This window comes from Anabrus simplex, chromosome 2, assembly GCF_040414725.1.
Source record: "Anabrus simplex isolate iqAnaSimp1 chromosome 2, ASM4041472v1, whole genome shotgun sequence".
NCBI classification, from domain to species: Eukaryota; Metazoa; Arthropoda; class Insecta; order Orthoptera; family Tettigoniidae; genus Anabrus; species Anabrus simplex.
Genome location: NC_090266.1, coordinates 285,938,136 through 285,965,338, shown reverse-complemented (window position 1 = coordinate 285,965,338; position 27,203 = coordinate 285,938,136). Strand labels below are relative to the sequence as shown.

At 37.3% G+C, this 27,203-nt stretch overlaps 1 protein-coding gene across 4 annotated transcripts in view; it reads right to left on the bottom strand.

Annotated features, from left to right (window-relative positions):
- Positions 1-27,203, bottom strand: part of Ca-alpha1D (Ca[2+]-channel protein alpha[[1]] subunit D) — a 1,069,984-nt gene that overhangs the window by 284,054 nt on the left and 758,727 nt on the right. For all 4 annotated transcript variants that reach the window (XM_067140589.2, XM_067140588.2, XM_067140586.2 and 1 more), the window contains 10 exons: positions 26,584-26,690; positions 26,202-26,354; positions 23,146-23,351; positions 20,337-20,440; positions 15,688-15,854; positions 9,608-9,710; positions 7,959-8,104; positions 5,606-5,679; positions 4,380-4,531; positions 2,159-2,369 (listed from right to left, as the gene is read on the bottom strand). In XM_067140589.2, coding sequence (XP_066996690.2) covers positions 2,159-2,369; positions 4,380-4,531; positions 5,606-5,679; positions 7,959-8,104; positions 9,608-9,710; positions 15,688-15,854; positions 20,337-20,440; positions 23,146-23,351; positions 26,202-26,354; positions 26,584-26,690 — 1,423 coding nt within the window. The remainder of the gene's footprint in view (positions 1-2,158; positions 2,370-4,379; positions 4,532-5,605; positions 5,680-7,958; positions 8,105-9,607; positions 9,711-15,687; positions 15,855-20,336; positions 20,441-23,145; positions 23,352-26,201; positions 26,355-26,583; positions 26,691-27,203) is intronic.

The window sequence follows — 27,203 nt, the reverse complement described above, 5'->3', positions numbered from 1 at the left end:
TTTGCAAAAATTTGCGAATTTCATTTTAATGTATTTTAGTATTCTTTGGTAGAGCCTTCGTGGCTCAGACGGCAGCGCGTCGGCCTCTCACCGCTGGATACCGTGGTTCAAATCCCGGTCACTCCAAGTGAGATTTGTGCTGGATAAAGCGGAGGCGGGACAGGTTTTCCTCCGGGTACTCCGGTTTTCACTGCCATCTTTCATTCCAGCAACACTCTCCATTATCATTTCATAGCATTTATCACTCATTAATAAATCACCTTGGGAGTGGCGACCCCATTGTAATAACAGCCTCTATATGCTTCATTCATTACATCCCTGACCCGGTCAATGACTGGAAAACAGGTTGTAGGTTTTCATTTTCATTTTTCAGTATTCTTTGGTATGTGTACAATGGAGCACCATTTTTTATTTCAGCGAAATCGCGTTACAAGTGCCCATAATTTGGATATTCCCTGGCCCCTCCCATTTACAAATGCGCACGCCCTCCTGTGATTGCAGGCTTGATTTTACTCTGATAACCTTCTAGGAAATGCAAGTACATTATTGAACTGCATAGGCTATGTTGGGAATTCTCATCAGTCGAAATATTATGAAGAAAAGTTGCCCACAACAACAGAAATATCCAAAATAGCACAAACGGCATCAGTATCGAAACTTGCCCAAGATTAGACAGAAAGAGAGAACAAACTAACATGAAGTTTTCCAAGACATAATTATACCGTATGATGTACAAATAATATCTAGGATCTGAACACGTTTAATCCAACTTCATAACATTTTTACAGATAATCTCTTTAATCCAACTTCAAGTTATAGCAATATTAGATTTTTCTTTAAGGTTTTTATGTTAGCTTATTATTTCGGGTTACTGAGTTGCTTGTCGTGGTTTTTGATGCATGTATAATAAAGACAAGGAAACCTACAAATACCATGGACTCCACGAAGAAGTGATGCTTCTGATTAAGCCCATTTACAAGGATCTTGCCCATGCCGAAGTATTGAAGAAATGTTTGCATGGGAAAACCCAAAATGTAAACGATTCTATTTGGAGCCGTGTACCTAAAAATATTTCTGCTGGATATAAAACCTTAAAATTTGGAGTACATGATGCTGTTTTATCATTTAATGTGGGAAATTCAGTCAGAATTAAAGTTCTAGAACAGCTGGGGATCCAACCAGGGTGGAATTCGCTCAGTGCGTTTCAAGATTTTGATGTTCGTCGGATCAAAATAGAGGATAAAAAGCTGTTTATAGTGGAGGCCAAGATAAGGGAGTCAAGAAGAGTTAAAAAAGGAGTCTGGAAGACAAGGAGAATTAGGAATATGCAGCAGGAGGATTCTAGACTACATCTTAAGTAAGATTTATATAGGCTAAACTTTAAAGTTAATTTTCTCTGCCTTTTTAAATATCGGTACGCTCAGTCAAAAAACTACAAAAGGTAGAAATCTGAAATAATTATCATTGATACTTCCATACCTTCTCTCTGTAAAGCTACCAGCTTATTTTGTATGTTAATATATGAGACCAGAAAAAAATTATAATTACTCAAATTTTTTATGAACATTTTTTAAATTTGGAAAAAAATCCCAAAAAATTACCATGCATCTAATCCTAAAACTAAAGATAGCAATGAAAAGAAGAAAGTTCATACAATAACACTATGAAGTTTAAAATCTGTAGGACAAAAGACCTTTTACCTGAGCGTACCTAAAAATGGAGAAATTACCATTGTCAGCATAGGCACTACGTACTCCCCTTAAAGAATGTGGATGAATATTGTTATTTGGGTAGTAAAATAACTAATGATGGCCTACTACTGTCCAGCCCTTGTCTGTAGGAGGTATTGGTACACTTGTAGAACGAATTGCAATTTTATTGCAAGTTTTTAAACTATCGTGAATATTAAATACAATTTTACAGTGACTTGTGCTACTAGTGGGAGATTTGAACGCATAATAATGAGTCAATGTACACAAATATTTGTATCATAATAATATAAAACATCAAAAGAAGTTTCCCAAAGTATAATTTGAACACACAATGCACTAATTCTGGAGAGAAAATATTAAATGAAACAATATAACAATACTACCCTGAAATATATTCATAAATTTAAATCCTTCTAATATTAATCTTACAAATTCAGAATTATTACCTGAAATACTGTCAGCAAACTTTGCCAAAAACTGTCAAAATTGCTTCTCGCTTTCTGTTTCGAGGGATTAAAATCAAATTTTCCACCAAATACTTGCATCCCCAGAAGAGCGAATATTACAATGAAAAGGAACAAGAGAAGTAGAAGTGAAGCAATCGACTGGATGGAGTTCAAAAGGGAAGCAACGAGATTTGACAATGATCTCCAATATCTGAAATAAAGAGCAGAACATATACATCAATTAATCTAACAACATACCTAGAAACTGGGTAAATACTCATGTGGTAACATTTATTACACATTTAAGCCTACCACTCTGATATATTTCTCATAAGTAAAATTCTTTATAGGTGTCATATAGTCTAGTTGAAAGCTGCCGTAGTGTAACCTAGTTCAAGTTTTTCTACATGTTCCACTCATTACTTAATAAGGAAAATACGAGAACGAAGGAGAGATCTGACTCCGTGCTGATTTGAAATTGGTAAATTATCGGAAATGCAGTGATAGAAGTCCGCCGTACATTCATGAAGGCCATTTAATTTATCCAATGCAGAATAATTACACTAACAATCTTTGACTGCTTCCTTCGATAATGATTTCCTGCTTCTGTAACTTCTTTATCTAGAAGTTCCATAAAGAATTGGATTATCAACATTTTTCTCAGCTTAAAACTAATTAATATGCCATATGTATTCATATCGGAAGTCCTGCAAAATAAATAGAGTACTGAAAACGGAAGAAGAAGGGGAACAGGATTTTATGTTTAAAACGTGTACTTGAGCTCATATGACAATTTCAATGGAGCCTCCTAGAGTATTGGATTTTGTAGAACTTACTTTTTCTAATCCGCGGTGAAACTTAGAGTCATAGTAAATATATAACTCAGAAGGAAAAGATTTTTACTGAAATTTTGCACTGAACATAGGCTATCCCGTAACACTAATGAAAACCGCAAAGAAATTGCTCTGCGTGACTATTCATTCGACTGAGAGAAGAAAATACTCTTTTTTTAACATTTGCTTGAATAAAGCAATATCCTTTACATGCAAAATCGATCGCCGCACCTGAATTAGTCGTAAATTTATAGGATCCTCTTATTTCGTCCACTGCCAGACAGAATGGAGCATAAGGTAATGTATTGAATGAGTTCTTAACAAAAAACTTGATTCCACAATTTACATCCACGATTAACTGCAATTTGTATTCATCACCATTCCACATATTTCATGCTATCTAATGATATATCCACAAAATTGTGGGTATATTTGTTTCTTTAGCAATACAAACACGTCCAGCGTTTTACTTTAAATGATTAATTTGTCAAATTTGTTTCTTTATGATAACTTTATGAATCACACTGCAGGAACTGTGGAGACATTTCAGGTTATCAGGGGGATATTACTGTGTTCAATACATTATATTAATATAATATTAATAATTAATAAATATTATTAATATTAATAATATTAATAATTATTAATAATATATAATTAATATTATATAAATATTTAATCATAAAACAACAATGTTCTTATATGTCGCTGTAAACAACTTTAACAACATTCTTCAAAACCTACCTTCTAAAATGTATATTTATCTAAATATTGGAGAGGTATAGTTGAGACCGTTTAGTTACGATGTAGACATTCGAGCCAGCACCCAAAAATTATAATTAGATGATTCAAAAACAGTCGCCACACTTGATAAAAGAATAGTGAATACACACTCAGCGTCGACTAGACGAGCATCAAATTTCCCGAAATTCCCTTACAATTAGTTTGAAAACAGTTCTAAAGCAGTTTTGTCATACAGTTTATCTTATAAACTACGTTAATAATTATATTTGGAAATAAATAGTTAAACTAATTTTGCTGAGAATAATCCTTTACCATTACCATTACCTTATGGTGTATTCTTTATAAGGGAGTTAGTGACGAACTCTTAAGTTTTGATTTTCTATGTTAGTTACAATCATGTGAACTAAACGCGATTACCGAAAAGAATGCTCGAATATTCGACGCTTTGCTGTACTTATGTATTTGTTACAGATTACTTGAGCAACGTTGAGCAAAAATGATATTGCTTTTACATAACACCCAAACATTTAAAATACGGCTTCGAATGGTATACTGAATTAAAGGAGAATATTTTCTACTAACTTAACTATATCTACTTAATGCCCAAAATGGCCACTCATATGGAATGCTTACTGTAAACTCACTTGGTCACCTTGAACACACGGAGAAGTCTCACACATCTCAGTACAGATACCCCAAGGGGAGGCATTACTTTGGTGTGTGTTAAAACAATTTCTCCAATACTTCCAATTACGACGAAACAGTCAAAGCGATTAAAAAGTGAAACAAAATATCCCTGAAAAGAAACACACAGAATTATCTAAAAGTATAACAAAAGAAGCTATCGGTATAAAACACTTAATAATATGCTGTCATGTACATAAACTAAGAACATTGCAAGTTAATTTATTTCCACAGGCAAGAAGAGTTGTCCGCCTCTTTAGTGTATTCATTAGTGTGATTAACTGCCACCCCTGAAGGCTGGGTTCGATTCCCGGCTCTGCCACTCATCCTCGGGAGGTCAAGTGAGTAGAGGGGTTTTTCCGTGGTTTTCCGTGGTTTCCCACTTCTACCGCAGGCAAATACCGGGATGGTACCTAACCTAAGACCACGGTCACTTCCTTTCCTCTTCCTTGTCTATCCCTTCCAAACTCCCCATCCCCACAAGGCCCCTGCTCTGCATAGCAGATGAGGCCGCCTGGGCGAGGTACTAGTCCTCCTCACCAGTTGTATCCACTCGACCCGAAGTCTAACGCTCAAGGACACTGCCCTTGAGGCGGTAAAGGTGGGATTCGTCGCTGAGTCCTAGGCAAAAAGCAACCGTGGAGGGTAAATGGATTAAGAAGAGTAACGAACTGAGCGAAGACGTTCATAGCAGAACCGTTTGATGTCAACATACTCCATGAAGTGAGACACGACTATTTCATAACGCGGACGTTAGGTATTGCGTTAAACAGTTAATACGGTCATCCCATACACCGATACATCCAGTACTACGGTTTCCAAGCTGAGAACAAGATTGTTCAGCAGCCACTGAGATATGAAGTTTGAATCGTTCGCAAAGTCATCTGCAACTCTAAATATGCTGCGGAGGAACCTGTCACTCGTTATAGTACACCCGATTGCGCCCCAAGCATACTCGATAGGAATAAATCGGGGAACCGTTTGGAAAATCCAAATAGCAACACACAACGACTGTGTATATGAAGAAAATTTAAATACGCTTTAAAAATTACAAATCCCACGGAAATATCTAATAAAATTCAGAGGGAGTTTCCAATTAACAGGTGGAAAAGAGCAATTTGAAGCTAATTCCAACATAATAATAAGAATAACGATAATAAAGTATTAAATCCATAAATGTTCTTACCTGAAATCCTAAGCTGTACATTTTGATTAACATCTCCATTGAAAAGAGAGCAACAAAGAAGAGATTAGTCCAGTCTGGAACAAAGAGAAAAATGTTATATTAAAAATACCTTGCATGAAGTAAGTTATAATTTACCAATTTATGCTGCCTAAACGAATTTATTCTTGAAATCTGAACTAAACTGCAATATAATGAGATACATCTTAAGACATTCCAGTTCAAATTACTGTAATGAAAGGTTGAAGTGGACCGACTGTCTATGCACAGTGAGTTGGAGCCCCCGGGTTCGATTTTGCCTGGATCTGAGGCCTGCTTAGAAATCCACTCGGCCTACGTGAGATCAACCGAGGAACTATCTCTCAGTTAGATAGGACCCTGGTCTGGAAAGCCAAAAGTAACGGCTGAGAAGCGTCACCTCGTAATTTGCAGGCCTTCGGGGTAGCAGTCATTTGGTAGGCCAAGGTCCGTCAGGGCTGTAGAGGTTTGTTTGTTAGGTTAAAGTAGTTTGCCATCAAAAATTACTAAAATCTTAGATCAGCGAATTACCTCTGAAGTTGAATGACGATGAATTAAAACGGCTACACGGGCAATAATGGAGTATTGTATGGATGGTCAGGAAGAAGGAACACCTATAAACCTCGCGTAGACACTGATATCCTTAATTATAAGGAACGTTATAGGTCTGAAAAGCAAAACGTGCGTTTTACGAGTTCACATAGAAAAAATCATAACAATGATTAAAGATTCGTGAAAATTTCAACATATTACTTAGAGTAATTTTATGTTGACACCAACTAGCGTAATTCGGCAAATGCAGAGCAAGTTCTTCCGAATTCAATTCCATTCAAAACATTATCGAACGAGTTAGCTGCAGGATTTGGATTAGCGAACCTGGTTTTCAGAGTGGCGTGGCTGAAGGCGTAGGTGTTAATCAAAGTACAGAAGGCCTAGCCCGTACAATTTACGAAGTTCCGATTGCTATTTAAGCAAACGTTACTTACTGGATAAAGTTTTCAATGACATTCTAGGCTCTACAGGCTGCCCAAAATTCAGTGACAGGAAAGGTACGATTTCCCTCATGCTATAGGGGCTGTTGTACACATGCTCTTACAAAAAAGCAGCATCATCTTGGTGATTAGGAAATGACTACCAAGCATAAATGTGCAAGCCACATGCAACGCGAGTGAAGAGTTTACTAGTGTGGACGTCACTTGGCCTGGTTTAGTGCACGATTCCCGGGCGAAACTCTAATGTTTGCAGAGTAATGACAAGCAATTGTGCAGATGTTCTTTTTGTCGGGGATTCAGGTTATGGTATTGCATCATGGCGTATGACCCTGGACCGAAACCCTGAAACTCCAGAACAAACATCCTATAAGTCTTAATAGAATTTTAATTACAACTGGATTCACTAATCGTCAGAATTCACCGATAATTATTGATTTATGTTCATACTATTTGTTTTACCACCAAATTCATGATTTATAATAATTGCCACTTCACTGTTCTGTTATCGTAATTTACGCCGGTTTATCATGCCGTCTTCGTATGTCCTTAAATATGCGTTGGCCACACGAACGGTCCACACCAAGGGATCTTCGTGTGTATCTTCTTCGGAATGGACCACTGCGATCGAGACAGAGGCGTAACGAATGTGGTACGGGCTGACCTGGCAAAATAAAAAAAATCGGGCCCCCTCAAATACAATATAAAATCTATGAACAACTCACTATACATTTAAAACCTCTCTTGAGTGATATAACCCAACTGACTATACATGGGAAGTAAGAGGTTTCCTTGTCGGTGCTCCTGAAACATCTTGTCTGTGGACCAGGAAGATTATGACTTGACTGGACTTGTGTGACTCGGAATATAAGAGCATTTAATGAGAACACTGAAGGATTCTGTTCACATATTGAACAACCATTTATATAAAAATAGATGAGTTCAACATTTGTCTTACAATTAATTGCTCAATGTATTTGGTTTGTCATTGTTGACCTCCATTGTCACCTTGTCTGTAGGGCAGACGCCGTTCTTTACGGACGAAAAATAAATCGAAAATACAATGGAAAATCATCTTGATGTATTCTAAGATATCCTCCTTCCATTACAACCAAGCTCCTTTCTCAGAATTGATAGGCAAATATCTTGTTCGTCCAACGCTTAACTGTACAGGAAGGCCATACGTGAAGAACGTGGCTCTTCTATATTATTAAATAAAATATATTACGTCAAATTGAGGAAGAAGTCGTAGATGGTGGGGTTATAAATGAGATATCTCCCAGCTACTTACAAGAAAAAGACTTTTTCATACCTACCGCATTTACATGAAGGATTTGATGAATAATTACCTTGAAAATCATCAAGCCACTTAGGTTGTTGGTAGTGTTCCGTTGCTAACACTACGGTGTTTAAGAACACTAGCATAATAATAAGCCAGTAAAATGCTTGAGATTTAACAGCCTTTCTACAACCCCGTCGTAACCTCCGATTAATTCTAAGGAAAGAGAAATAATAATATCAATGAGATTCTTGACAAACAAGTAGAAATATGTGAATAAATTTCAATGTCCATACACAGTCTACACATTCTTTATATATTTCCATGCTCGAAATAAATGTATAAATAATCACTTGAATAACTAATCCGAGATACAATATCATGTATTAAAATCATATCATAACCTATTCTGCAACATTTGCTAGATACTTTAGTCACCAGTCTTATACTTTCCACTTTCTACATGAATCTGCTCTTTTAATTTCAATAATTGTAATAATAATATATTAAATGTCTATTCAATTGGTATACACTTTAAGGTAAGCCAAAATGTCTGAATTTATGCATTTCTAAATAACATCCGACCGCACTGGAATTCAAACTTGAAAACCTGACCGTGAGTTGAGAAGAGACAGGAGAGATCGGAGCAGGTAGACGTTTATAAGTATTCGGGCAGAAAAATCCGAGAGAATTAGCAAAGTTACTCCAGCGAGCTTTCAGTCACGATGTATAGGAGAAAGTTAATTCTAGTTATGAACTGACCCTGATTCAGAGTTGTCGTCATTGTTGTTACTGCATCAAATAAGAAGTTTGTGATATTCTGGTCGACTTACCGGTGTACTGAGAATGCGAGAAATCTGTCTGTACTCCATTGCTGTGTTATCTGTTGTAGTAAGTGCATTTGTAATTCATTAGGGATAGGATTTGGAAAAAGGGATCATGGTCGGCATGTTAGGTACCATCCTGGCATTCATCTGAAGTGGAAGAGTCTACCGTCGGAAGAACAATGGAGGATGGATGAAAGAAGGATTTTAACCTAGTTGTGCACTCTTTTTCACCTAAAATTGAGTGGACCCTATTCAAGTAACTTAAACCGGTCATAATGTTCAGACAGACCCAAGAATTGAACCATGTTCGCAGTTCAAACTAATTCCGCCGAATGCGAGTCACCGGAGGTGAGAAACATGAAAGTAAGAAGAACAATCAACGATCGAGGGTATCCATAATGACATTAGGGACGGAATGAATCTGTACCAGTAGGAGGGTAATTGTAACATCGTGAGTGGATGAGAATCAAAACAACTAATGAACTCGTCTCTAGAAGATGAGTTATGCAATAGCAGACCGTAAAGACGTTGAATAAACTCTCCTTTTAACTATTTAAATGAGATTCCCAGGCAAACTAGAATGGGTGATCATGAAAGCACTTCTTACAGTACAAGCACTGAACAGCACAATAGTATGGAATGCCATATGACTGGAGAAATGAACAAATTTATGAACACACAGAAAGTAATTAACCGATGGAAATTAATATTTATTTAAACGTTTTCTAATGTAACAAACCTACTGCATTAATGATCAGTTGAAGATGTATGTCTTCTGAAAAGTATTCAGTATCCGACTGTTGTTTTACAAATTATTGTGTACCTCAGATTTACAATCCAAGAAATGCATTGTATCTAGTTGCAACTTTATTATGAATATATTTAGATTTACCTGTCAAAGTCTTTTTTCTTTTTCCTCCACCATGATTCTTGCTCCACTTCCCCCTCTTCGCCTTCCAACTGATCTGGATTTTCCGTTTCATTTGCAGTTTTAGCTGAAAATAGAATGAAGTCATTTCTTAATTTACGTTAGAATACACCAACGATATAATAAGATGCCATAGTTGTGAAATAGCCATAAACATTTAGTGTATAATCTACTAACAAATGTATGATAAGAATTTTGGAGGAAAATTTGCAAAAACTTCTTCTTTGTCTACCGCTTTTCCCCACATCTGTGAGGTCGCGGGTGCGAACTGCGTCGTACATGTAGATTTGGCCCTGTTTTACGGCCTGACGCCAACCCTATATGGAGGTTTGTGTGGGGGTTGGTAGTGTAGTGTGTTGTCTGAATATCAAGAGGAAAGTGTTGGGACAAACACAAACACATAGTCCCGGGGCCAGAAGAATTAATCATAGGCGATTAAAATCACCAACCCAGCCGGGAATAGAACCCGGGACTCTCTGAACCGGAGGCATCAACATTGACCATTCATCAGATGAGTCGGACGAAAGTTTGCAAAAACATTAACGTTAAAATTTGCATGTAATATTAAAGTATGATAGAAAGGGCCGAATCTTGATAGTAAGGGCCCCTTAACGTCCGCATTACTTTCAAAATGAATTACTGGAAGGTAAATGAAATGGCGTATGGCTATTAGTGCCAGGAGATCCCAGGACGGGTTCGGCTCGCCAGGTGCAGGTCTTTCGATTTGACACTCGTAGGCGACCTGCTCGTCGTGATGAGGATGAAATGATGATGAAGACAACAAATACACCCAGCCCCCGTGCCAGGAAAATTAACCAATGATGGTTAAAATTCCCGACCCTGCCGGGAATCGAACCTGGGATCCCTGTGACCAAAGGCCAGCACGCTAACCATTTAGCCATGGAACCGGACAACTAGTAGGTTCTTTATAAATACTACAACTTGCTTTACGTCGCACCGACACAGACAGGTATTACGGCGCCGTCGCGTGTTATCTTTGACATAATCATCGTCGAACTTGTAAATGATATACAGTATTTTAGAACTTAGAAAATTTCCAGTGCTTCGAGACGAACTTTACATTTCACAGTACTACTTCAGGACTTTTAATATTTTTGAGATTCGCGAACTTAGTATTTTTCGTGCCAGAATGTGAATGACTTTATTTAGCTTATCCTTGTATTGAAATTCAAACATGACTTATTTCAAACTGTGATAGTGAATAACCGAGTGAATATTAAGGTTATTTTATAACAATTTAGTGGAATACCAACTCTGTTTAATGGAAATAATCCATATTAATTCCTGAATTCTTGTGCAACGAATAGTTAGGGACATTTAAACTACATCAGACTTGTGTTGTGAGTGAACTAAATTTACATTTGGTAATACGATAATCATTTGAACTCGTACTTTATTAGAAACTAGACATTCGTCATACGTAGAGCTTTAAAGACAGTGATGTAAATTACGTGTGCAAACAGTAGGATCTGTGTTTGATCAACTGTGTCTTGAACTGTGCTGCTAATTAATCAAACCATAATTATTTTGAAATGTGCTTCTACGCCATAATTATTTTGAACTGTGCTTCTAATTAATCAAGCTATAATTACTTTTGAACTGTGTTTCTAATTTTGAAAATATGCACGATAAAATGTGGTTCGAACTGCGTTTCTAATTACTTTATACTAGTGATTTTACATTTTTCACTTAATCAAATCGTGTTCATCCCACACTCGTAACTTATACAGTCAATTGAACTGTCTCGTGTTCGCGAAACTCATTAGTTACGCCATAAATCCTGACAGAGTGTCCAATTCACCATATCAACCTGACGTTCGGCACGACGTGGGAATTAATGTGGTACGGCGTGAGAATTAACATGGTACATCGCGGGAGATGGTACGTGGTACTATGGTGGACATCACGACATTAGTTGCAGTTCATCCATCGAGTTGATTCCCAACTGAGCTTTTATTTTCTCATTTCGAGTACCCTCCTACCACTGTTCGCACCTGTTTTAACAAGAAATAATTTTCACTACTCTCATGTTCGTTACTTCCAACGTATGAATCGCATTTTCCAGTTCCAGTTTCAAGATTATTCAGGTGATACGAGTGCATTTACCAACAAACTTTTTTCTCAAAAACTGAACTTTAAGAATGTGATTAGTTCATCTTCAACGAACTATCATTATCAATTAGAAGTCAGATAATTCACGGATTTTTTAAAAGTGTTAAACAGCACTCGTAAATTATAGAGTAGTACTACTTTGCGAGAAGAGTAACTTTACGTTTCCTTCTTCATTCCCAAGTGTCAACTTTAGAAAGACTGTAGGAATTTCAAGTGTTCATTTTAGAAAGACTTTAGGAATTCTAAGTGATAACATTCTAGAAAGACTTTACGAATTCTAAGTGATAATATTCTAGAAAGACAGGAGAATTACTTTTCCGAAGTGAAGTGATATTTATTTTGCGAACTCTATGAACTTAATGAAAAGGATGATTAGTTTCGAACTTCATTTGATGCAAACACTCACTAAAATTCATAATATTGCTGGAATCGGGCAAAATTAAATCCAACAGAAGAAATTTAAATTTAATTTCTATTTTCAAATACGAAATAATGAAGGGATTGTTCATGCTATCAACAAGGTGAATAAACTTAACATTTAAAAGCAACATCTACTATTTCGCACTGCGAATACCTTTTTCTGTACCGGTTCCTAAGAACTGAACACTCCCTTAGATAAGTCTCATGCCCCTTTTTCTATAACTTTTCCTGGCACAATACATGCATACATACATACATACATACAAACATACATACATACATACATACATACATACATACATACATACATACATACATACATACATACATACATACATACATACATACATACATACATTGAGGACAGCAATGGAAAACAACCGCATTCTTCCTTTCCCTAGAACGCTTCTTCAATCACGCCTAGGCCATGTATGAGAGCTCAGGTGGATCTGTTGAGGATAAAACCAGCCTTCGGGCTGAATACCCAACAAAAATTCATACATACATCTTCATTAGAGACTGATGTGCCTTTCTTCGTTTAGTCTGCAAGCCTCTGTGAATTAACGAAGAGACTCCAGTGTCCTCATTTTTGCAACTAGTTTTGCGGCCTCGATTAGTTCCAAACCTCTTATCAGTAAATAATTGAAAACTGAGCATACCATGGTTGCCTCTGTCTCCCTCTACTTCTCTTACCCCCACGGCTGAGTCCATTATTCTCCTTGGTAACCTAAACTCCTTCACATGACCCCACTCCCGAGGCCGCTTTGTACCAGAGCTTCATCCACCTAGTTGATTCCCAACTTAGCCTTTATTTTCTCATCTCGAGTACCCTCCTGCCACTGTTCCCAACTGTTTTAACCAGCAATTGCTTTCACTACTCTCATGTTCGTTACTTCCAACGTATGAACATGATATCCTGCGTCCAGCCAGTCTTCACTCCCGTACAGTAAGTTCGGTCTGAAAACAGACCGATATAAAGATAGTTTTGTCCGAGAGCTGGCATATTTCTTTCTGAACCGTTGATTGCAACTGCGAGCTTACTGCATTAGCTTTGCTGCATCTTGATTCAATTTCACTGAGTATACTACCATCCTGGAAGAATACACATATTAAGTACTTGAAATAATACACGTGTTCCAAGTTCGTATTCCCTACCTGGCTTTCAGCCATATTAGATTTCTTCCCTACTGGTATCACTTTAGTCTTAGGAAGGCTAATTTTCATATATTACTCGCTGCTTCTCTTTCCATGCTCCTAGATATTTATATTGCAGGCTTTCAGCACAATCTACCATTAAGACTGTGTTGAAATATTCTAGTTACTCAAATAAATTACGAATGTTCTTCTGAATGAAATACATCACTTACATCAATACCTAAGGTTTAAGAAATGGTCCAAAGGACGGCACCTGGATGATGACAGTCCTTCTATCTATAATTACTTTGTGGATGGATTACTTGAACATTCTTCAGAACAGTATTTTAAGCTTTAGGAAGAAATGACATGAAATTAGTCCAGCAAGTACAAATACCAAAACATAGTGGCATTTATCCCATCTTCTACAGAATTGCTCGTCGCGTCCACGGTAACCCAAACGACGTAGGTGTTCCCTTATCAGTTCTGACCTTCAGATAAGAGCTGAATCCCCCTTCACTGAACTTGTGGCGGAGAGCAAAACCACATTACTTATTCGCACAAAACAACAGGGCTCCCTTCACACACACACAGGTTTTGACCGGCCGTCAATTGACCGGCCGGTCTGAGTTTCATTTTCACACTTGCCGGTTGAAACCGGACGTTCAGTCATATGCCAGCTCTTGTAGAGTATGAATCATAGTCGTGTTATTGCCATGTGGCTTTAGCATTAACGTAACAAAAAAAGGAATAGAATTCGTTGCGTTCATCCAATAAATGAAAAGAGGGACGAATCAGGTCTGTTTTATACGCTATTCGAAGATCTAAGTAAAGATGCAAAAACGCTCTTTAACTATTTTCGTATGTCCATTTCTGATATTGGTGCCGTTAATTGGTAAATGTCAAAGGTTTAAGACCTAAAAGTGTCTCTGTTTGTTTAAAATGCAATCATGAAAGGTGTTTCTGTAGTCAAGTCATCACTTGCAATAAAATTACTTACCAAACGTGTTTTTTTCATTATCACTCAGTTCTCTAAAATGTGCTTCAGACCTTCACATACTTCTTTCCACACCTTCCTTATACCATCCCGATCTTTGTATATATCACTTGACTTATGCCACAGTACAGGTCTGGCCTCAACCAACGATATCAATAGTTATACCTATATCAATTTCGACGTCCTCCATATTTATACTCAACTGTACTTTCTGAGAGCAGACGGACGATTGATGACGGTTGTGCGTGAAAACACTCATACAGTCACGTGCACCACTCTAGGCCTAGGGATCATCCATTGAGCGTGTCCGGCTGCTACCTGGCGCATTACCGGACACCGGCATGTGTGAAAGCCATAATGCTTTTACAGAATCCACTACTTAGTCTGGCATGAACCGGCCGGTCAAAACCGATGTGTGTGAAGGGAGCCTAACGGGAGTGGCACTCGGGTTTTATGAAAATGAACTCTGAATTCCCCGTACGGTTTCAAGGACCTAGAAGTATTGAAACCTAAGATCTATTGAGAACAAAACGAAACACAGTCAACTAAGAAGTGTTAACAGCCACACTTGCTACATAAATGTTGGTGATTTTCAAAAAAAAATATTAGTATATGATCTCGAAATGTATTTCGAAAGATTCACGGCGTTACTCTTGAGTTCTTCTCAATTTACCTTATTCGACTTTTACAGTTTTAAATTAACTTTCGTCCGCCTCTGTAGTGTAGTGGTTAGTGCGATTAGCTGCAACCCCCGAGGGCTAGGGTTCGATTCCCGGCTCTGCCACGAAATTTCAAAAGTGGTACAAGGGCTGGAATGGGGTCTACTCAGCCTCGTGACGTCAACTGAGTAGAGAAGGGTTCTATTCCCGCCTCAGCCATCCTTGAAGTGGTTTTCCGTGGTTTCCCACTTCTCCTCCAGGCAAATGCCAGGATGGTACATATCTTAAGGCCGCGGCCGCTTCCTTTCCTGTCCCTTGCCCACCCCTTCCAATCTTCCAATCCTCCACAAGGCCCCTGGTCAGCATTGCAGGTGAGGGAGCCTGGGCGAGGTACTGGTCCTCCTCCCCAGTTTTAACCCCCGACCAAATGTCTCATGCTCCAAAGCACTGCCCTTGAGGTGGTAGGGGTGGGATCCCTCGCTGAGTCCGAGGGAAAAACCAACCCTACAGGGTACAGAGATTATTAGAGAGGAAGAAGGAAAGAAATTAACTTTCTTTACTAAAGAAATAAACAGAACGGATGGCATGTACAGGAGGATAATAATTGAATAAATATCCACACGTCTAATTGAACATTTATAAGTAGTCGGAGGAGAACATTACAATAAATGATGCAATGTTCTACTTTTTTGTGTACTTACATTTCTGTTCTTGGTTATGAAGATGCTCTTCTCCTTCTGGTTCAATATCTTCCGCCTGCGTTATCCAGTCAAGGTATCCTCTCAAATCTTCTTCTATCTGTTGTTTTTCTCTCAACTTGTGGAAATCACCGCGGGCTTTCGCCTTCTCTCTTTCCTTAGAGAATTCTCTGTTGGAGGAAATTCTTCATTAGTGTTACATTTAAATATACATTTATTAAAATGGTTTTACCACTGCAGTGTGTGCTGGTGTTAAGATAATTTATACTTAAAAATACCTCACAGTATGAAAGAAACAAAAGGTTGGTAAAGAATGGCCAATTCCCTTTCTGAAAGACTGAAGGGTAACATACAACAAATCCACATGCGTACGATCGAGCTCTGCCCAGGAATATGTTCTGGCAATTCCCTCATATTACCTGTAGTTATTAGTGAGTATACCTTCGCATCGTCACTGCGGGAGAAATACCCCGTATCTGACAATGCTCTTTCTATCCATTATCTCCCTAAGACTGGTCACGCCTATCAGCCACATAAGGATATGCAGTCTATCACAACAATTTTTCGTTGTGTTCATTTTCCTATGCTATCTTTCGGCAACATGGCTAAATGTTTAACCTGCTGGCCTTTGGTTACAGGGATCCCGGGTTCGATTCCGGGCAGGATCGGGAATTTTAATCATTATTTGTTAATTCTGCTGGCACGGGGGCTGGGTGTATGTGTCGTCTTCATCTTCATTTCATTCCCCTTCTCACGACGCGCAGGTCGCCTACGGGCATCAAATCAAAAACCTGCACCTGCCGAGCCGTACATGCCCTCGAACACTCTTGGCACTAAAAGCCATACGCCATTCCATTTCCTATGCCATCGCGTAAAGGAAAAGAAACCTTTAAATAAATTATACTGTAGGAGTGCTTGAATACGTCAAGCCTACAGTACGGTACAACAAGGTTCATTTTCCGTTACACGTCAGCGTAAGAAAATAAACACAACGAAAATTGTTCTCATACACTGCATATCCGTATGTGGCTCAGGAGCGTGACTAGTATTAAGGAAAATAAGGGTTATAGAGTGCATTTTCAGGTACGCTGTGTTGCTCCCGCAGCAATGATCTCTTACCTTAATTTTCCTGTTGTAGCAATATTGCGTGTTTTTAAATATAACTGTGAAATTGATATTCATTACCCACAAAATTAGTGTCATTGATGACGTTCTCTCCTTATATTAAAACTAGCAATTACCCGCGACTTCGCTCGCGTGGACTTCGTAATTTGTTAAAAGTAATCGTTCCTAGGTACTGCACTAAGGCATCATCTGAAAATCCCAAAAGTATAAAAAATTACCGAAGAATTGGATTTAATTTTCCCCAGAAATTCTTTGTACACTGCGCTTATGTTATTGCCTTTTGGAGATAAGATGACCATGCGACATAGAACTGTACATGAGGGAAAAAATGCATGTTTATTTATTTTTAAAAGAGATTCCAAATAACAATTTTCACGTTTGCAACATCTTCAGTTTTTGAGATATAAGTATCTTCATTAAAAAATCGACTGTTTCTTCGCTTCATTTCAAGCCCGTTAAGTGTCTTTTCCGAAAATAAAAACACATTCCCGTATTTTAAAGGACTTTTCAAAAACCAAGTTTCACGTTTGTAACATGTTAAGTTTTCGACAATAGTGCAGATATAATAATTTTACAATTTCACACGCTTTTTAAGCTTTTTCACCCCTTAAAAGGATTTTTCGAAGACAAAAATGTGTGTTTCCTTTTTTTAAAAGGAGGTAACCTCATAATAAAGAATTCTACTTCTATTATTCTTCCCACCTCTCTCCCACCTTAAGTGGACTTTCCAAAAACCATAAATATGTGTTTCTTTATTTTTAAAGGAGATTCAGAATACTAACTTTCACGTCTGTAACATCTTCAGTTTCTGAGCTATGAGATCCTCACACAAATAATTTAACTATATTTTAAATTCCTTCACTCCCCTTAAGTGAGCTTTCTGAAAACTAAAGAATACGTGTGTCTTTACTTTGAAAGTAGATTCCAAATATCAATTTTCACTCTGTAACGTTCGGTTTTTTGAGATATAAGTATCGCCATAAAAGGAATTAAATATTTTTCACTTCCTTTCATCCCCCCTTAAGTGAATTTTCCGAAAACAAAATAATACAGTTTCTTTATTTATAAAGGAGTTTCCAAATACTATTTACCACAAATGTAACATATTTAGTTTTTGAGACTTATGTTTCTTCATAAAATGAATTTAACTCCTTTTTCCCTTTCTGCACAACCCCTCCTCCAAATGCGTGTTTATTTATAAAGGGGCTTCCAAATATCAATTATTACGACTGCGACGTCTTCAGTTTTGAGATATATGTATCATCATAAAAGGTATTCAACCCCTTTTCCAACCCCTTAATGGGATTTTCCGAAAACAAAAAATACGTGTTTCTTTATTTTTAGAGGAAATTCCAAATACCAATTTTTACGTCTGTAAACTTTTAAGCTTTTGAGTTATAGATATACTCATTTAAATAATTCAGCCCCCTCTTCACCCCCTTGTAGACGGAATATCCAAAAATCCTCGCTTAGTGAGCACCTACACCCTAATATGAATGTATCCCCAAAATTTCATTTCTTTATGTCCAGAATTTTTGGCTCGGCCATGATGAATCTGTCAGTCAGTCAGTCAGTCAGTCAGTCAGTCAGTCAGTCAGTCAGTCAGTCAGTCAGTCAGTCAGTCAGTCAGTCAGGCATGTTATTTAATATATAGGCCTATATAGATAGTTGGTAACATAGAGATAGGTCACTGTGTAGCATTAAAAGTTCAAGTTAGAGAATGTGTTTATAATGTATGACCATATATTATATATCTTGAATGAGAAATATAATAGGGGACATGTTGTAACTTCCAGAAATATGGGAAGGGGAGCTGTCGTCTTTGGCAACTGGGTTTATGTTGTTCCCATTGCTCCATTTTAGGGACTTTGGATAATGTGGTCGACAACTCTATGTACTTAACGAGAGTAAAATATCTAGTTAATAACCGATGCAGTATACCGGTGGTATTTCTACATATTCATAAGACTTTACTTACTGTTCCGTTCTTTGGACACTGTTAAAATTTGATAAAACGGATCAAGAATACATATCGATGGCCTAGTTCTAATACCACGTATCTGACAATGCTGTTCCTATCCATTACCTTCCGTAAAACTGGTCACGCCTCCCAGCCACAAATGGATATACCTACAGTCCATCACTTCCAGCTTTCACAGTCCAACTTTCGTTGTGTTCATTTTCTTATGCATACGTGTAAAGGAAAGTTAACCTTAAATACATTATTCTGTAGGAGTGTGAAAATACGTGATACAAACAACATTCTTACAGTACGGTACAGTAAGGTTCATTTTCCACTATAGGGCAGCACAGGAAAATGAACACAACGGAAATTGTTGTGATGGACTGCATATCCATATGTGGCTGGGAAGCGTGACCAGTCTTAAGGGAAATAATGGACAGGAACAGCATTTACAGCTACGTGGTATTAGAAGTAGGCCGTCGATATCGTCGCTGCTGTGCCAACACAGCGAATGTGACAATGCTCTTCCTATCCATTATTTCCCTTAAGAATAGTCACACCTCCAAGCCACACCATATTGATGTCCAGTCCATCAAGACAATTTTCGTTGAGTTCATTTTCCTATGCACGTGTGTAAAGGAAAATGAACCTTACTGTACCGAATTGTAGGAATGTATGTTTGCATGGCATAATTATTCACTCCTAGAGTATGACGTATTTAAGTTTAATTTTCCTTTACACATGAGCATCGGAAAATGAACTCAACGGAAATTGTTCTTCTGGACTGTATATCAATATGTGACTAGGAGGCGTGACCAGTCTTAAGGGAAATAATGGTTAGGAAGAGTCTTGTCCCATTCATGGTTTTGGCACATCAGTGAGCATACGCTTTCTTGACAGCGAATTTAGAAATCTGAAATTGCCGGGCTGAGTGGCTCGGACGGTTGAGGCGCTGGCTTTCTGACTCTAACTTGGCAGGTTCGATGCTGGCTCAGTCCGGCGGTATTTGAAGGTGCTCGTGTTGGTATATTTTCTGGCACGTAAAAGAACTCCTGCGGGACTAAATTTCGACACCTCGGCGCCTCCGAAAACCGTAAAAATAGTTAGTGGTACGTAAAACCATTATTATTATTATTATTATTATTATTATTATTATTATTATTATTATTATTATTATTATTATTATTGAATGGGATGATCTACGATATTATCCCTCCGTATCAATCAGCCCTTGAGGAAAGTAGGACTAGGATGTATATTTACTTCTCCTCGTCAATACTCGCCATTATTCCCGCAGGATGCTACAGAATATAATAATGATGAAAGATGGGTAATATTCAGATCCAATGTACACTAGTATAAAATAAAAGCTCAAGGCTGTAATTCCGATAGACTATTACCCAGAAGCTGGTATTATGGCCATGTTGCATTTGTTTTCAGGTGGATAAACGGCAAACTTGTACAAACAACCTCAGACCCTCTGTTTGTGGGGAAGAAATACCAAATTCTTATGAAATCACACGTCAATGAGTAACTGATATCACCAAACTACTAGACAACTTACCCGCTGAGGACACCAAGAATTAGGTTCATGACGAAAAAGGCTCCAAGTATGACCATGGAGATGAAATATATCCACTGCCAGCTGTTGCCCATTGCATCTTCAATCTAAAAGTAATAAGAATTAGACCAGAATGTTGAAACAAATTGTAATCGATTGTAATGATTGAATAAATTATATAAATACATTATCGTCACTTGAAAACAATGCCGTCTACCTGACAATGTTCTTCCTATCCATTACTTCTCTCCTGACTGGTCACGCCTTCCAGCCACATATTGATATGCAGTCCATTAGAGTAATGTTCGTTGTGTTCATTTTCCTATGCTGATGTGTAAAGGAAAATGAACCTTACCGTACCGCATTGTAGGAATGTATGCTTACATGATGTATTTACGCATTCCTGCAGTATAATTTAATTTAATTTAATTTTCCTTTACACATTAGCAGGGGAAAATGAACAAAGCAAAATTTGTTCTAATAGACTGCGTATGTGCCTAGGTTGTGCGACCAGTCTTAAGGAACATAATGAGTAGGAAGGGTACTGTCAGATACCCGGTATTGCACGCGCAGCGACGTTATGGCTATGCAGTCTATCAGAACTATGTTCGTTCTGTTCATTTTCCTACAGTTACGAGTAAAAGGAAAATGAACCTTATCGTGCCGTATTGTAGGGATACACGTTTGCATGACGTATTTAAGCACTCCTAAGCGTACTGTATATAAGGTTCATTGTCCTTTATACACATGCATACAAAATTGAACACTGTTCTGATGGACTGCATATCCATATGTGACTGGGAGGCTTGACTCGTGTTAAGGAAAAAATTGGATAACAAGAGCATTATCAGATACGTCGTATTAGAATTAGGCCATCGATAAGGTAGTGCCTGAACTCTGCGTGAATTGAAATGTAATGTTGATGTTTGGGTCATCAGTTCATAGATTAGATTGATACAACTCTCCATGCCACTCTTTCATGTGGTAACCTTTTCATTTCTACGTATTTGCTACATTCCGCACCTATTCTCTCCCTCAGAAATTGACTGAGTTAGTCCACAAGATGAAGCCAATTAATCTATCTCTCCTTCTGGTGAAAATTACACCACATCGTTCTCCTTTCACCAGCACGATTCAGAAACGTTTGTTTGTGATCCGATCCGACTGTTCCAAATTCAACATTTTAAACTCTAATATTCTATTTCTTTTAACACTATTTACTCTCCACGTTTCACTTCTCTACAATACACAAAAGCCTTCAAAACACCTTTCTAACATGCACATACCGTCGCTCCCATTCCAAAACCACGAATGTGACAGTGGTCTTCCTATCCTTTATTTCCCTTACTGCAGTAAAGAAAATGAATCTTACTGTTCAGTACTGTAGGAATGTATATTTGGATGACATATTTTCCCGCTCCCAGAGTATGATGTATTTAAGGTTCATTTACATTTACACGTGAGCATAGGAAAATGAACTCAACGAAAATTGTTCTGATGGAATATATATCAATATGTGGCTGGGAGACGTGACCAGTCTTAGAGGAAATAAAGAATGGGAAGAACACCGTCAAATTCAAGGTTTTGACATAGAAGCGACGATATATTTTGAAGAGAGCAATTCCTTTTTCGTTAGAATAACGTTCCTCACTTGTGTGAGTCTGTCATATCTGTCCTCATTACATCCATCCATACATACATCACCATTGTGGATTTTTATGCCTTTCAGCGTTCAATCTACAAGTTTCTGTGAATAAAGTAAACGCATCCACAATCCTCTATTCATTACTAGCTCTGTAGCCTCGTTTAGTTCCAAATTTCTTATATTTAAATCATTAAAAAGTGAGTCCGATCGCTGTTGCCTTGCTCTCCTACTGCTTCTCTTGCCATTTATGGTTGATTCCATTAATCCCCTAGAAAACATATCCTCCTACTTTCGCCTCGAATGATCCCACCACCGAAGCTGGTTTATACCCGCAGCTTCCTCCTTACTTCAGTAAAAGTTAGCAAGTTAAATATCATCCATGACATCACTTCCACAGCTATTTATACAAACGTTACCGCAAATATGAATATCAGTCATATTTCGGAGGTTAATTATATCTGGGACAAATGAAAGGCCCGAAATGATCACAGAAACATAGAATTAAATGTAGATCAAACCTGTTATGGCAATAGCTCAGGAGAAATATTTTCTATTGGATGAAATATTCTACTACAAGGCACAGTAACGGAAACAGTTCGGTTGTCTTCAAACCAACTAAAGTGACTAAATCATCAAAGGAGACGGTTTAGCACGAGAAACATGTAAACAGTTCAGGACCTCTATGGGGGTATACCGTACGTATATTCTCCTGTGCTCAAATTATGCTCGAAGAGCTAAAATGTTCAAAAATGATCAAGAAAGCAGACACATTTGATGATTTTAAACAATACGTATAATCTACCACCGACTATTATAAAATTCAGTTATTGAAAAAACGACTTGTGATATCAACAATAAAATGAATGAAGATACAGGCCTATTTCAAAAAGCAACGCGTAGATGTTAAACTGTCATTTCATTGTTTTGCTTAACATGGTACATATTAAATCACCAAAGGAGGTTTTACACGAAAAACATGTAAATAGTTCAGGACTTCCAGGGGGGCTATACCGTACGTTTATTCTCCTGTGCTCAAATTATGCTCGAAGAGCTAAGATGTTCATTCAGAAATGCTCAAGGAAGCAGACACATTTGGTGATTTTAAACAATACGTACAAATCTGCCATTGACTATTATAGAATTATAAATGAAAACAATGTTACTTACATCATATAATACGTCCGTCCAACCTTCCAGTGTAACGCACTGAAACACAGTCAACATGGCAAGCCCAAAATTATCGAAGTTGGTAATGCCATGGTTAGGACCATCCCAGCTGTTCTCTTTGCACACCATATTTGAGGCAATTTCACTACACTGGAAGCCACTTTCACCAGCTTTACCACAAGGATGTGGATCAGGCATCATTTTGCCTGTAACAGGAAATTCTTTTATCATGCCATTCTTTTTGACTTACTTCTTTGATGTTCGGCGGAAAATGGTGCTCAAAATTTCCAGATGGTTACCAAAAGTTTACTTTGCTTCCCGTATTATGACTGTGTAATAAAACCCAAATATTTTATTACAATAATTGTCACCATTTTAATATAAAATAATGTATAAAGTAGAAACTCTGTTTCTCATCAGATATCCGATTAACAGACACTATTGACAAGGAAATAAAATACACAAATGCAAACAGGAAGTTCATGAGAACAGTTAGTCACTATATGATAAATTTTAAAGGATAACTAAGTTTTACCAACCTCAAAGCAAAAGCGTAGAAATGCCATACTTAGAAAAGCGAGGCAATGTTAACATAATAATATGTTCTTCTGAGGAAGCAAAGGAAATGTCTTTGCGTAAGATTCCAAAAGTTTACTATTTTCTATTTGTACAACAAGAAACCAAAAGTATTAAGAAATATGATACTCTGAGTTGTGAAGAACTCAATAAATGTTACCAGTGAGTAGTATGAAGAGTCTATCATCGCAGTAACTTTGAATTATGTAAACCCTAAATTAGTGATGAAATATGTTCAGACTGAAGAATTTTTTACTTTGTGGCGTTATATTAACTGATAAAATATATTGAAAGGAATGAAACGGGAAATCTTTTCACACTGCAGTTAGTGCAATATGTATACACAGTATTTATACGGTACTGACCATTGTAAATGTGTTTTCCTTAAAAATGCTTTGTTGTATTCCTTTTGCCGATAGCTTAGATATTCTCACTTTTCTATTACTTCTTGCTACTCCTGACTGAGAGATAATACACAATGCAGGTCACTTTTATGATCCACCTACAGTATATTGTTCCTGTAATGTTAACTTTTGTATAAGTTAGGTTAGATTAGGTTAGATTTAGTTTATCTGTTAGGAGTTGGACTATTAGGCCCTCTCTTCCCTCTAATCAGAGTGTATGAATAACTTTTCTGCATCAAAGAATATTAAATCACTTCTAGTATAGAAAGAGAAAACAGGCAATTTAATGTTCAATGCTGAAGTTTCTATGTCCAGTTTCTGTTAAATGAAAATTAAGTTTGCTTCATAATGTTAATATAACATATGTCGATTCCATTAAAATCATGCCTTGTGCTTACAGGCTGTCGGTAAATATAATATGAAACTTGTGTGCTGTTTTACTTTATGAAGTGGCTAATATTAAGCTATAAATAATCCAACAATGCCAGATGCTATCTACAAATAATAAACTCGTGCTTAATGTTCTTCCAACGCCATGTAGAAGATAAACTAAAATATTTGTACTCATAAAATGAGAAAATAAAGTACAGGAAAAACACTGATAAGGAACGTAGTTCCAAACTGGTAAAACCATATAGTTATGAGAAACCAAAGATTAATCGTAGCAGAACTATTAATAGGCAGATGGTAATCGCGACAAATAATAGAATAGTGATATGCAGTTCGAAATTCGTTGGTAAAATTATATTAATGGCCTTGGAAAAGTAAATAATATAACATTATTACAGCTTGCTTCAAGATATTTATACTAGACAAAGTTCATCACTTACTTCCAGTAAAGGCAATTCAAAATGGTGCAAATAAATCGATACAAGATTTTGATGAATCTATATGTAATTATGTAGGCTACTTCGTTTTACATTCCACTGACTATTTTGCTAATTTCTGAAATGCCTCTGATGGTTCTTAATCGAAATGTATTTCACGTGAGAGTAAACATCGTTGTTGCGCCTATAAAAGCCGCTACGTAAAATGTTTCAGCTTAGAACTTTGGCCTATACAATTTTGCCAATTAAAGTTGGGTGAGGTTATTCAAATATTTCTCGCTCTTGATGATATATGTTCTTCGGGTCAGTATTTCCGCCAAAACATTATCACATGGTGACTTTTCAAGGTGCCACGACGATATATATTTACAATGTGTTTTACGTGGCACCGACACAATGTAAAAATATAAGAAATAGTCCACTGTGTTTTATATATCTGAACAGTATATAGCTTATTGGATGTCATCAATCAATCAATCAATCAATCAATCAATCAATCAATCAATCAATCAATCAATCAATCAATCAATCAATCAATCAATCAATCAATCAATACTGATCTGCATTTAGGGCAGTCGCCCAGGTGACAGATTCCCTATCTGTTGTTTCCTAGCATTTTCTTAAATGATTTCAAAGAAATTGGAAATTTATTGAACACCTCCCTTGGTAAGTTATTCCAATCCCTAACTTCCCTTTCTATAAACGAATATTTGCCCCAATTTGTCCTCTTTAATTCTAACTTTATCTTCATATTGTGATCTTTCCTACTTTTAAAGACACCACTCAAAACTTATTCGTCTACTAATGTCATTCCACGCCATCTCTCCGCTGACGGCTCGGAACATAACACTTAGTCGAGCAGCTCGTCTTCTTTCTCCCATGTCTTCCCAGCCCAAACTTTGCACCAATTTTGTAACGCTACTCTTTCGTCGGAAATCACCCATCCTCCTGATTAATGAGCTCCAATCGTTAAACTCAACTATCTGCGTTATCATTACTTCGTCAGTATATGAGTGAGTCTCTACAAAACCTTTACTTATACTCAGGGAAGAATTTTGTGTAATTTCATTTTACTGTGGTTGAATTCAAGAATTAATTGCTAGTCATGTCTCATTTCTTTGCTTTGTGGGCCGCATTCTCACAAAAGCAATCTAAGGAAAAGAATACTGTACTTCAGAAAGCTGCGCAGTGTAATCTCTACTTGTATTTGCCTTAAAATGAAGTATAACAATTAAATCAATTAACGAACCTGTGGTATTATCATAGCATGTGCTGTGCAGTTTTCCTGAGAATAACTCCAAACCTATTATAGCATAAATAATTATAACAAAGAGAACGAGGAGAGCTATATGTAATAAAGGCACCATGGCACGGAGGATTGAATTTAACACGACCTGCAAACCTGAAACACACAAAAAGAACTTCTCATAAATCAACATAGGAAATCAGTGTAAAATTTGATCTCGGGCATGAAACAAAAGTACGGAACTTATGAGATGGGATTTCACATGACGAAATCGTGTTACAATCCAAAATCGCATGCAGGATTTTTGAGATTATTGCTGTAACTACAAAGGACAACTTGATGAACAATATAAATATTTAATAATAACCGAGGAACATGTACTTACTTGGGACGCCCGATACCAAGCGTAGAGGCCTTAGTACTCGGAATGCACGTAATGCCTTCACATCGAAGCCTTCTTTCATTAAATTGGACAGTGCTATACTTATTATTCTGAAAAGAAAACAAGACGTTATGGTGTAGTTGGACTCAGACCCTAACATGAGTACCCAATTACCAGTGAATAAGACAAATTGGGACTTTTCGTAGAATATGGATACTCTCTATAAATGGAAAACATAATGAGACATTAAAGAAAAAACAAGGCAGGAAATAAACTACAATATACCCAAAATCTATGCACTCTACTTCAAATTATGTTTAAGCTTTTTGTGGACGCGTTGTGCAGATTGAGTCAGTACTCCAACACCGTTAAGTTATTTCTGAAAGCAACAAGATCATGACAATAAACACAAAAATACAGAGCAGTGGCACACGTAAGCCATTAACGGCGTCAGCCTGCCGAGACGACTGCTGCCCAGTCTGATGGCCTGCACATAGTGGAGTTCGACGAGATCAGAGAGATGACATCCTTAGCTGTATTGCTAGGCTCTGTCACCGGTTCCGTTGTGTCTCGTATCAGACAGTCCCTTTGTTGTTCACATGAAGCTGAGTGAACCATGTTCC